The sequence below is a fragment of the Thunnus albacares genome, chromosome 17 (genome assembly GCF_914725855.1).
Source record: "Thunnus albacares chromosome 17, fThuAlb1.1, whole genome shotgun sequence".
Lineage (NCBI taxonomy): Eukaryota > Metazoa > Chordata > Actinopteri > Scombriformes > Scombridae > Thunnus > Thunnus albacares.
Window position 1 is genome coordinate 9,140,202 of NC_058122.1, and position 13,729 is coordinate 9,153,930.

General features: G+C 39.1%; 1 protein-coding gene across 1 annotated transcript; it reads left to right on the plus strand.

The window, feature by feature from the left end:
• Positions 1-5,528: 5,528 nt before the first annotated feature.
• Positions 5,529-12,845, plus strand: LOC122966163 (extracellular serine/threonine protein kinase FAM20C-like). Its single transcript, XM_044330165.1, has 10 exons — positions 5,529-6,055; positions 7,120-7,298; positions 9,531-9,609; positions 9,724-9,816; positions 10,042-10,157; positions 10,273-10,453; positions 11,611-11,720; positions 12,062-12,143; positions 12,334-12,393; positions 12,587-12,845. The coding sequence occupies exons 1-10, from the start codon at positions 5,529-5,531 to the stop codon at positions 12,843-12,845; spliced, it is 1,686 nt and encodes a 561-aa protein (XP_044186100.1).
• Positions 12,846-13,729: the final 884 nt, after the last annotated feature.

The following is a 13,729-nucleotide window of genomic DNA, read 5'->3' on the forward strand; positions in this document are numbered from 1 at the left end:
GTGCCAGATGTGATCTTCAATTCACTTTGTCTTATTATCCTGAGTTTGCACAACAGAGTCGATGTCTGCCTGCCTAGTGGATAAAGCACGCGCACGCTCCAATTAGGTGCCAAATTCTGGGTTGTTTCCAAGCAACCTACATTAAGCTGCAAGTGCTATGAGGGAAATGGGGCTTCAAAGCTTTGAAGGATGTTTTCCCTGTTTGAATGTGAGGGTTTCAGTGTGTTTTATGTGCGTGGATGAGAGAAAGAAATGTAATAAAGATCGGAGAAGGGCTGTAAATAAATTGAAAGCAACACAAATTCAAAATATGTTGTTATATTTGATTTCCTGGCATCCTGTAATAAGATCAGAGCTCTGAGAAACCAGAATCACTGTATGTAGGATTGTGCCTTCACTGATCAGAGACACTTTAAACAAAAACACAATCTTTTCTGTTAGTGGCTGTTGAAAGACAGGGATTCATAAGATATCACATTACATAACGGTTAGTTATACTGTATGTCTTGCACTATGAGCTGTCATTATGCATGTGCCCTGTGTGACAGTGTGTGCTCCACTCACACATCAGTTGTCAGTATTAGAGCCAGCTCTCCCTTTATTTCCAAACTTTTGAAGCCATTCGCAGTTTAGGCCTCTTCAATTAACTTGGATAGCAGTGCTAGCCATCCCAAGGTTAATGTCTAATAACAGATATCTGCATAAGAATGCAGAACCTGTAGGCAAGGGACATGATTTTGGTTTCAGAAGTGTTCTGGTTTCAATGCAGGTAAACATTCCGTGTGGGGAGCGAAAGACGTATTGGACGAAATGTTGTCTGGACCTAAAATACCTACAAAAAGTATCAATGTTTGTGTATTGTGTGGAGAAACGTTTGACTTGTGTAATAAAATAAACAAACTGCTTTCAATTCACTTGAAATTTGCTTTAGCAAGTTGTCATATCAAACTGTAAACAATGACCGGCGCATGGAAGAAGAAGCTGCGGGCTACACTGGATGCCCGGACACATTGACTGTTGCCTCCAGAGGCTAAATCATCATCAGACAATAGTCAATGGGTTCTCCGAGATTGTCAGGGTCCATTTTGGTCTGTCTTTTTTTTTTTTGTTGCTTATACAGCCCTATTTTATTATGTTCTAGTACTTTAAAGAATACATGTGGTGACCCTGTATATATTGCATTTCTTTTTGTCAACGAATCCTGTGAAAAGACCCAAACCAGAAATTAATTTATCAAGTATTGTCTGTGTATCCAAAACCTATGTGTCATAGAGCTCCATTGTTGTCCAAAAACTATTAAAAATATATCAGTGAACATGGGAACTGTAGTTTATTTTGAGTCAATCTCACATCCACCGTCTTGCTGTCTTAAATACAATCCCCAACTATTTACTCCTGTTTGAGTAATGTTTGCTAAAAACTACGGTGCTCAGCTGTTTTGGGAAATTATTTATCCTTATTTATAAATGAAAGCACATATTTATGACCTGTTTAAAGATTTATGTAGGAACCATTGGGCTTGGGGCTGAGTGTCACAGATAGACGGGAGATGACAAAGTATTTCTTGGTTTTGGTCTTTTGATGAGATTTGCTGACAATAATATAACAATATTCCCAGCCGTGTCCTGGTTTTCTTAGTACAGTATGACTCACTTTAATGATATATTGTGTCCTACTGTTCATTACATGGCTCACATTCAAACAATGTGGTAAACTGTTTAACTCTAGTTCTGCTGAACAATGCAGTGCTGTAGCTGTTGTGCTGAGATCATATCTTCTGTTCTTAAAACACACACACACACACACACACACACACACACACACACACACACACACACATAAACACACGCAGAGAACAAATGATTAATCGATTAATAAAGAAAATAATATCACAGATTTTTCCTCATTCAAACATGACAAATAATGGCACTGAGTAATCTGACAAGTGAGTCATTCTGTGTGTGAGTGTTTGTGATGTAATTTGTGACATTTAACAGTTGTTTACAAGTAATGAAACACTCCTAGAAACTGCATATAAAAGCACAGCATATTGCCGCAGGTTTAAAAAACACTGGCCTATTCTGCTGGGACCTGCTGCAACATACATTATACATTCTCTCTCAAAGCTAAGTTAGCAAATTAACAGAAACATATAGTTTGCTAATTAGCAGTATGTGAGAGAATGATTTTCCAACCCTCAGAGGACAGAAAATACTGAAAGTCAGAGAGGATTAAATGTGACAGCAGGACATATAATGCATGGTTTTATGTAAAAAGGGCGTGGGGGAAAAATAAGGGGGGCAGGTTCAAAGAAAGACAAAAAGAGACTGTTAAAGAGATGAATATTTAATCTGGGCTCCTTTAGAATATGAATTCATTACTCTGCATGTTTCTCTGTATGCATGTGTGTGCACCTTATAGTAATATGCTGCCAAGATTAAATTGTTTATAACAAAGGACCCAACTGCCTAATCTTGAGTAAGTGTTTAAGCAAAACTTTGTGCTTATTTTTAAAAAGGAGCCACCTTTAATTCACAGAATGAACACAAATCAAGTCCTTTCAAAAGTAAAAGCAGAGGCAGAAATTATTTGAATTAAATTGAGAGAGAAACTGTTGAAGAGGGACTACAACAAGAGCCATATGGGGAAAAATGGAGAAAATAAAAATTGTGGACTACATGGGGTTAAAGGAATAGCTTGACATTTTAGAAAATGAGCTTACCCACTTTCTAATTGGGAGTTAGATGAGAAGATTGACACCACTCTTGTGTCTTGGGTAAAATAAATATGAAGCTACCACGAGCAACTAGTTAGCTTAGCTTAGCACAAAGACTAGAAACACATAACCAACTGGCTCTGTATGATGGTAACAAAATCAAAATCCCAAGAGCACCTCTAAAGCTCACTAATTAACATGTTATGTTTCATTTGCTTTAATCTACAAATAAACCCTAAGTTTAAAAATGACACATTGTGGTTTTCAATCAATCAATCAATCAATTTTTATTTATATAGCGCCATATCACAACAAAAGTCATCTGAAGGCACTTTTCACATAGAGCAGGTCAAGACCGTACTCTTTAATTTACAGAGACCCAACAATTCCCCCATGAGCAAGCACTTGGCGACAGCGGTAAGGAAAAACTCCCCTTTAACTGGTAGAAACCTCAAGCAGACCCCGGCTCTTGGTGGGCGGCCATCTGCTTTGACTGGTTTTATGAGGTTACTGGTCCCAGCCAAGAAATAGTCTGGCACATAGCCCCCATAAAATGATGAACTGTTGTTTCTATACTTCGGTTTTTGTATAAAAAATGAACAAATGAGATATAAGGTGTTAAATAGTGATTATTAAAAGGTGCTGTTAGGCAGATTTTGTTACCTTCGGACAGAGCTAGGCTTGCTTTTTCCTTGTTCCTTGTCCTTATGCTAAGCTAAGCTAGCTTTTGGTAGCTTCATGTTTACCATGCAGACATGAGAGTGGTGTCAATTATTGCTTTAGGGACAGGATATTATAGAAGGAGAAATTGAGGTGAAATTTAAATTTGTTTTTTAACATCCTCTTACATTATGTGTCAAAAATATTGTGTTAGCCCTCCGTACAGCAGTGCTGTTTAGCATCACCATTATCACCCACTCTGTATTGATCCAGGCAGACTAAAAGATCATTTGGCAGTATATTATCATTCCCTCCCTCTTGACTCTGGGTCACGCAGACACAGGTCACCGCAACCGCAACATGCCAGTCCTCTCATTTCTGTTTGGATTGCAGTGGCCGCATGATAGCAAACAAACACACAAATGCAATCTGTGGTAAAAATGCTACCAAACTTTGAATATCTCTCTCATTAACAGAGGAAGGGGAGCGGAATAGAGAGCGAGGGAGAAGAAAAAGGTCTAGAAGGGAAAGAGATGTAAGTAATTCCTCCAGCCTGCTGGTCTACACAGGGAATTTGGGAGCAGCAAGTCGTTCAATAATGTATTGATCGTCTTCAGTGAGCTTTTCCTTTTTTTGGAGCATTTGATTTAAATGATTATCTGACAATTTGGTACTTCATGCAGTGTGAATGTCTGTATGGGTGCCCGTTTCTGTGTCCATCCACCTTTCTGTCTGACAGTCTAAATTAATCAGTTTATTCCTCAAAATGTTTGTTTATTTGTGCAAAGAGAAAGAGTTTAGCCAAGAATAAAAGCAGTATCTCACTATACATTATATACTCTATGTATGAAGTACTGTGGATAATAAAGTGTAGGGATTCAGTTTAGTATGATATTGTTAATTTTTCAAGAAGAGCTTCCAGTTTATTGAAGAATAAATAAGGTAGAAATGTCCTTTGTGTTCCTGAACATCCCATAAAGTTTCAATTGTTTTTTGTGCTGAAGAGACTAAAGGACGTGTTCAACTTCATCCTGATGATCATGAAAAAGCTGCTGAATTTCTTTACCAGTGGGATGTTGTGTTGTGGTAGTATGGGAGCATGATGAGGTAACAGTGTTCGTTGTACTGTAAATGGGAAACTATCACGTTCAACTGGTGAGTTTAGCTTAGCATGAAGCCTGGAAACGGGGAAACAGCTAGCTGGCTCTACTCAATGACAACAAAATGCACCTACTAACACATCTAAAGCTTACAAATTGACATGGAGTAGTTCTTGGCTATATGAAGTCACTTCCTGGAGTCTCTGCTGGTTGCCTGGCAAAAATCACAGTCACCACAAGACTCCAGAAAGGGAATGCTCCCAGCCAAGAAATATTCCAGTACATAACCTCCAAAAAGTGTCCTTTTTACCGTTTTTGTACAGATTAAATATTAGAGTGGTATTGATCTTCTTATCTAACTTTGGGAAAGGAAGCAATAAGCATATCTCCCAAAATACTAAACTATTACTTTAAGTATTGATTTGTTAATCTTCCCCTGGTATTCAACAAAAACAGACATAAAACTGTGTCATAGAGTTGTAAATGTATGCTGTGGTTATTTTTGAGGCTATAGTTTTGTAATTCGTACCAAATATTGTGTCTAAAATGTTTTACTGTACAGTATATCAGTTTAATTGCAGCTACTTTTCCTCTTCACAGTCAAAGGTTTTTTAAATAGGTGTTGACAGATTTCCATATTGTTTCAAAGCATCTCAGTGTGACTTGTTTTGTCCGACTGGTGGTCCAAAAACCAAAGATATTCAATTTACTATCAGAGAAGACAAAGAGATCCAGGAAATATTCACATTTGAGAGGCTGGAATCTGTGGATTTATGGCATTTTTGGTTTTAATCGATTATCAAAATGTTTTCATTTTGCTGTTGACAGACTAATTGTCGATTTAAAAGATTAATTGGCCTTTACCTTGTTGCACTGCCTTTGTGAGTTCTGTTACTTCAAAGTTAAGGTTATTATTTATCTGGTGTTTTTCTTATTTTGTGGAATGCAATGAGCATAAAAACTTTCATCTTCATCTGAAGGGTTTGGCAGGGCTCCACGGTCTGTTTGGATTTATAATGTTTCACTCTGTTGATCCTTTTCTGTCTCCCAGCATGGTGAGACAGTACCTGGGCCGACCCACTCGCTCCATCTATCTTGGTCTGGCATGTCTGTCCCTCGCTCTCCACCTCCTTCTGGCATTTTTTTGTCTCTCTGTCCTCCAGACAGCCTGTGTCCTTCCCACCTCCTCTTCCTCCTCCTCCAATCTCAGAACTGACATCCAGGGCCATCAGTCAATCTCAACCTCTTCTCTGGCTGCCTCCTCTTCACATAAACTGCCAACAAGCACCCACGATGAGGAACATGACAAGCTAAAGGCCCTGTTACACCATAAAGAGAGAGACTCCCTCGCTGACACCACTGAGAGAGAGAAGAAACTCATTGGAGATGGAAAACTGATCCAAAAGGTTAAGGGTCGTTCTAAGCTGGAGGCACTTTTTGAGCACCTTTTGTACAACCTGCCAAGCCCAGAGCTGCAAGAAGATGATTGGCTACTGAGGGTGAAGACACATGAAGATGCAAGAGAAACAGGAAGTGAGGAGGATAAGAGGGAAGACGCCATCACCAGTGACAGTCAGTGGTGAGTGGAACAGGTGGCAGTGTAATAATTAAACAGATGGAGAAAATATATCAATTAACCTCAAGTACAACTAACAAAGTCCCCTAAAAAATGTGGTTAGTGTTCTCCCTCCTTGTTAATTCCCCCTGATTATTCATTAATAATGCTCGGCCCAGGAGTTTGAGAGGTTTCTGTTCAAAACCTGAACATTTACAAATGAGATCATGACACACCTCTCTTCAGCCACGTTAGTGGTGTGGCTCTAGGAATGGCAATGTTGGTCTGTTAGTCAGTCCCCTACTTTTCTCCAGACTGAATTATCTCAACAATTATTGGATGCAATTACAAACATGGTCACCAGAGGAAGAATCCTACAAACTTTGGTGATCCTCTAACTTTTCCTCCAGCACCACCATGAGGTTGACATTTTGGTTTTTTAGTTAAATGTCTCAGCAACTACTAGATGGATTGCTATGAAATTTGGTAGACATTCATGGTCCCCTCAGGATGAATTGTAATCCCTTTGGAGATCATCTGACTTTTCATCTATCGTCAAATTTCAAATTATCCAATACTTAAGTTTATGACCAAATGCCTGCAAAACTAATGGCATTCCCCTCAACCACAGCTTTACTTTGTGTGGAGTGTTAATTAGCTAACACACTAACTAAGATGGTTAACATGGTTAACATTTGGTCATTGTGAGCATGTTAGCATGCTGAAATTAAAATTTAACTCAAGCATCAAGCACAAACATTGTTGTGCCTAAATACAGCTTCACTGAGCTTCTAGTATGACTGTAGATGTGTTTCATAATGGTCTGTATTGTACAATAAATCATTGTTGCACCACAGTCTCATTACTATAAACAACTCTTGGGGATATTTATTCCTATCATGAATGTAATGTGATGTGTTGCTTTAAATGGAGCTTTAATATATGTATTCTTCATTACACATTTTAGCCCTACAGTGCGTTTTATATCTCTTTGTAGCCCCATGAAACAAACTCTCTGAGCTTCAGTTTGACAGTAACCCTCATTGGCAGGTTCTGTCTATTTATCACTTCTACTTCCTCTCCTGAAGGCAGAGTGCCAGTCAGGAGGAAGGCTACGACAAAGTCGCTTGGACCAGCGATGTGGAGACCCACCCTCCCTGGCTGCGGTTCCACCTGGGCATCTCTCGCTGGGAGCTGTACAACAGGAAGGACCCCAATCTGGCCCAGCTGACTCACTCTTTGGCAACACAGCGTATCCTCGGTGCTAGTGAGTAAGGAGGAGAGGGAGGGCTAACAGGTCAGGCCAGGGTAAAATTTTAGAAAGAAAGGAGAGACATTAGAGTAAGCTGTGCTGAAGAAGGTAGATGGTTACCAGTGATTTAATTTCTCTCTTTTTAATTGCTCTGTTCCTAAAATACATCCTGAAGTGTCAGCCAGGCAGAATTGCTTCTCACTGGTGCACCTGTGTACGATATATTAGAAAACATATTGCAAAGTGCAGGCGTGATTCTTTATACATTATTTATGCTCTGCTAAAACCTCCACTCCTGACATTAACTAATTCAGTCATTAACATATTAAACCTGGATCTATATTCTGCACTGTGTTTAGAATGATGTGATGAAGGCAGCCTGAGGAGCCAAGTATCAGAAAATGTGTTATGAGTGGAGTCTAACAACTCATGGCAAGTGGGTAAACGCTTGCTTTTTTCATTTTCAGTGCCACTATCCCCATATTTGATTCCTTTTGGTTAAACACAATTACAGAGTTGCAACCATGCTGCTTTCTCATTTTATTTCTAATCCCTTTATACAAACAATGTAGTTTGTGAGAGAGCCAGAGGCAACACAGAGCATCCACTGAAGCTTTCACTCTGTGGATACGGTGTGCCAAAGTTTACATTTTTGAGAAACAAATACACACATTCACACAAAGTTAGAGACATAAGATAACAGATCCTCAGGCACACGTGACATTAATGTATAGAAAAACTTTTAAATTCACACACATTGATATCACAAAGCACATTCACACAGAATGAAAGAATAAACCCAGGAAGAGGCTTCGGCACACTGATTGATGACCCACAAATCCTCTTTGTCGAAAACAGGGAAGAGGTATAAATTCATTGTGGATGTGTGTGGACATTACAGGCCCTGCAATAAATACTATTTTTATGAAGCTTGTAGTGTTGATGAGGCTGTAGTTTGTGTTGGCATGGTGTACTAGAGCATTACAGCTTTATAGCATTACACTGTACTGGAGTGCACCATGTTTTTGTACAATTTATGATAAAAACATAAGGAAGGAGCAATTCCTCCTTGGAGGCAAATGAAGCACTGCACACACACACACACAAACACACATGCACACACACCAACACCTAAACACAAAATACAATTACAATTTCAAACAGCCGGCACATGTGTAGAGGTTCAGAAAAAAAAAATCTTGACAGCCAGATAATTTTGTCTCTAATCTGCAGCACACATGACCTTTTGTTGTAGGGTGTTCAACATAATCCGCTCACAAACTTGCATTATCTCTCACACACATCCATAAACACACATACAACTTGCGTCACCTCACGCACATTTTGTGTTTGCTCATCTCAGACACCCTTTCCCCATCTCTCAGCACACTGCATGATGAATAATGTATTGAGATTTGTATTATACGGTGCAGATTAAGCACTAATCTCGGCTACAGGCTGATTTTTTTTGTTGCTGTGTCATCCATTTCTTTTTCATGTTTGACATCATGTGTATATCTTTAAACATTTAATTCAGGCACATTTTCGATCGTCATCATGATGATGATGATCATCATCATCATCATCATCAACAACATCATCATAAATAAATATGAGAGAGAAACTGGTTATGACTCAGGATTTCATTTATGTCTCATATTTCATATATTTTGAAATATTTACTGAACTTGCTCCTCCAAACTTGGCATGCAACAACTAAAGCAGCCTCTTTTTCCAGCAGTCTGGGACCTAGCGCTGAACTCATACACTTGAAAGAACACATTCTTTGATTTAGAGTGTGGGTGAGGTGGATTACACTTGCTGTACTTGAATAAAAAGTGCCTTAGCTTCCAAACTAGCTAATGATACACTGATTTCCTTGTTTATGAGTTGCAGGGGCAAAACTGCTACCAAACGTTCCCCAAAGAGACCTCCAAGATAACAAAAATATATTTGTTTTATAGTTTTACACAAATAATACATAATGCAATGACATCCATAGAGCCAGAGGGATCAAATGATGCCATAAAACTAATTAAGTCCAATTCATAAAGTATTTTATCCTGGACTTATTGCGGTGACATACAAAATGGAAGGTCTAGTGTTAACTATATAATGGGCCACCATATGGACAAAGAGGTGAAATATACTGGAAATATCCAGTGCAGTACTCATATTAACAGTATACAGCTTTTTTTTTTGTCCATTTCTAATTACTATTATATGCACTTTATGCATATCTTTCAGTTCAGAAGACAGGAGGTACCCAGCTCAAACTGCTCATATCGTTCCCAAACTATGGACAAGCTCTGCTCAAACCCATGAAGTAAGACCACTCTGTCCTTCTGTAATACTGACTGTCTGACACTCAAGCTGACTGAAAGTGTTTTCTCCTGTACAGTTTCTTTTTTTTCCGAGTGTGTGTGTTTTTGTTGCACAGACAATCCAGAGATGCAGAGACAGACGTAAACCTCTTCTACTTCTCAGATTTTGAAAGACACAATGCAGAGATCTCTGCCTTTCACCTTGACAGGTACAGATGATTTAACACCCTGTCAGCAGGCAGGAGGTGTCCTTGTGGGTAGACAGATCATTCTGTAGCCATCAAGTCACTGATCTGACACTCATTCATCTGCGAAGCTATCGCGCTGCCTGTCTCACAGGGATAAAGTCTGATTAATTAGCACTAGAATTATACACACTGTTCTTGTTAATGTTTTTCTCTGTTCTCATCTCTCTGTCTTGTTCTGTCTCTCAGGTTGCTGGGCTTTAACAGGATCCCTCCAGTAGTTGGTCGACTCATCAATGTCACCACAGAGATCAGAGAGATAACTACTGACCACCGGCTGTCTAGGACCTTCTTCACTTCCCCTGGTATGCTTGTGTCAGGCCTACCACTGCCCTTATACCAGACATCAGCATATACTGTATACTGTCCATGCAAACCACCTTATTTCTGATGTCAAGCCATCTCTCTGACTCCCTCTAGTGGGTAACGTGTGTTTCTATGGCCAGTGTGAATACTACTGTACAACAGAGAACCCAGTGTGCGGTCAGCCACATGCCCTGGAGGTATCCCTGGCTGCCATGCTACCCGACCTTACCCTTGCTTCCCGCAGGTCCTGGAGGTCGCCATGGAGACGATCCTACAGCCGCACCAAGCTGGCACAGTGGGTACACTGTCTCTGTGTCTGTCTCATTAATGAGGCTCTGTCTCAGTCTCCTAATTATCATTAATATCAGCATGATCAATATTGTCATCAATACATAGAATTCATTATTAGTGTGATTATAACTAAAAACAAGGGTAACATCAGAAGTGTTTTATACATTCCTGTGGAGGGAAAAATTATAAATAAGCCAATTTCAAGCTGTTGGAGGATCATCAAGTCGGTATGTGCAGCAGTTATTATAACTATCTATCAAAACGCTTCTGGGTCAAAATGAATAAACAGTGAACATAAAATTTAAGTGAGTTTAACTAACATTATATTAAACATGCTAAAGGCTGAAGACTACCCATAGATCAGTCTGCAGCCTCAGCAGCCTTGAGTTTCCCTGTTCAGCTCAAGTGGTTTTTCAGAACACTTCGCACAAATTGTGTCACGATCGCTGTCCAAGGTGCTGATCCTGGGACCCCCAGGGCTGTGGGATCTATTTCAGGTGATGTGCAGGATTACATCAAAAATATCACTGTTATTTGAGAAACTTACATTGTTATTGCTCTGTTTCTGGCCACTAGTCTGGTATTTTGTTTTATTTTGATCATGTATTTGCTTATACTGTATCAGGCTCAGTAGGCAGAGTTAATCATTTACTAATCACACTCCACTCCTCCTGTCCTTGGGCAAGACAAACTTTTTTCCTTGATTTTGAAGTTTCTGAAAAATTTCCTTGACAGTCGCTTGAGGCAAACTTGTGATTTGTGATATTGGACTATGTAAATTAAATTGACTTGACTTAACTTGGACCAAAAGACACTGATGAATAGTGTACATTGCTTAGATATATACTAAGTATCTGCACCCTATTTAATGGCAAGCTTTAACTTTAACCACTGTAGTACTAATATGAATATTTAGCATGAGCCTCAATAGATAGCTGATTAAGTGCTAAAACTCAAACTTATCATCAAAGCTGGTCACACTGTTGATAAAAATACTCCTTTTAACAGAACAAAAAGAGACAAAAAGCCAAACATTAAAACCAGAAATATCGATTATAGATTACTGTTTAGTTTAGTGAAATTCAATTCCAAATCAGTAATGACTAAGGCCCATCAAGATCTATTTTCTTCTATTTTATTTAACTGCACTGTTGTCCCCAGGTGGGAGAAGGACCCGGCCTACTGTGACACAGTGAAACAGACACCTCCTTACAACCATGGCACCAGATTGGTGGATCTCATAGATATGGCAATACTGGACTTCCTCATGAGTCAGTACATTTTAAATTTAACGCAGCATTCAATTCATTTGTAACTTAAGGGGGCTTACAGAAGAACTTAATGGGAGTCACTGACCTACATGTCCTCCCTCTCCTCCTTCAAGAGAGGAGGGGAACTCATTCAAAACAAGTCAATGAAAGGTAGATCCTGAGAGTGTAGCTTATCTCAGCACATGGTGTCGCAAGCATCAACTCTTGAAACACCTTTAATAATAAGAACAGCATGTAAAAGCATTCAGAATGTTATTATGAGTTACTAATATTGGACATTTTTACATGCAGATAAAAATGTCTCTCACATAGTCTGATGAATCATGAATGTTCATTCAAAGGCAACATGGATAGACATCACTATGAGACATTTGAGAAGTTCGGCAATGAGACTTTCCTCCTTCATCTGGATAACGGACGGGCGTAAGTACCATGAATATCTTTCAACTCATTTCATTTCAGGATATACAAGTTCTGGTGTTCTGGTAATAATGTAACAACTCATGTCTGTCAGCCAATGGCAACATTTTTACATGTTATATTTCTAACTCAGGTGTAAGTATTATTTATGTTACTTTCTCATGACTTAGACATTGTTGAAAATATTTTCCAGATTTGGGCGTCACTCTCGGGATGAGCCGTCTATTCTGGCACCCTTGCAACAGTGTTGCAGGTAAAACTGAGTGACTTGAACTCTTAAAAATGAAGCATTGGTGAAGTAAATTGTAATAAACTAGTCCATGTCATTCAAGAGTGGATAAAGTTGAAAGGTGTGGTAAGGAAAACATTTAATTCAGTGAATATTGTAGTGCTTACAATTAACAAAAGGAAACTTATTCTGGTTTATGTTGGTGTCACCTTCGTAGGATCCGTCGCTCCACCCTCCTCCGCTTGCGTCTCTTGTCCCTCCCGGGCTTCCGCATGAGTGATGTCATGCGGGAGTCGCTGGCCCAGGATCCTCTGGCTGGCGTGGCCCCGCTCCTCTCTGAGCTACACCTCTCTGCTCTGGACCGACGCCTAGCAACCGTCCTGCAGGTGGTGCAGACCTGTCAGGGTCACCACAATGATGTCATTTACAATGACATGGAGGGATATGATAAAGAATATGATCAACAGCCTAACTAAGAAAAAAAAACAATAAATTATGAATCTTTCACATGTATCTGTCTCTAACTAATTTTGTAACATTGTAGAAAGTCTGCTGTCAGAAGTTTAATCTTAGTGATTAACTTCAGTCATAAAAAGATAATGTATCAGGGTGAATGACACCATTTTAACTTTAAAGACCCCCTCCAGACATGTTTTAAGACACATAAAATTCTCTGCTTTCAATAATAATTTATCCCTGATATGGTTTTTCCACTAAAAGTTCCGAAAATTAATTTATTCCATCTCCCCATAGAAAAATCTGTGAAAAAATTATCTGAATATTGTTCATTTTAAAAGTTGAACTAGTTGCTAACTCAATTTGTACATCTATGTACAAAATCATCCTTGTACATAGATGTCTTAAAGATTTAAGGTGAATTTAAAGTGAAAACAGCCTTCTGGAGTCAGACATTACACGTGCATCACTTTGCACATCCAAGTAAAGTAACAATAAGCAAAACACATTTTTTGAGTGGAGGGGGACTTTAAGATATAACAGTGAATCTTGAATGTGAATCACAGAGGAGTGTTTTTCAGTTCCTCTAAAGACAGGAACCAAAAAACAGCACAGACACACTGAAGAACAGAATATAAATGCTGGCATACTTACAAAATGCCACCACCTTTTGACATTTACATAAACTTGTTATATCCATCAGTCAAGACTAGCAAGCCTAGTATACAGTATTTCAAGCCATGTGCCTCATCAAAGAACTATAGGAAGTCTACAGGATACAGCCAGTCAGGCTTCAGAAGCGGAGCAGTTTTGCCCCCTGCAGCCACTGACCAGTACTGCGACTTCCCAACAGAAAAATAAAATACTTTCACTTTCCCAACGTCACTATGAGGAGGAACTGAGA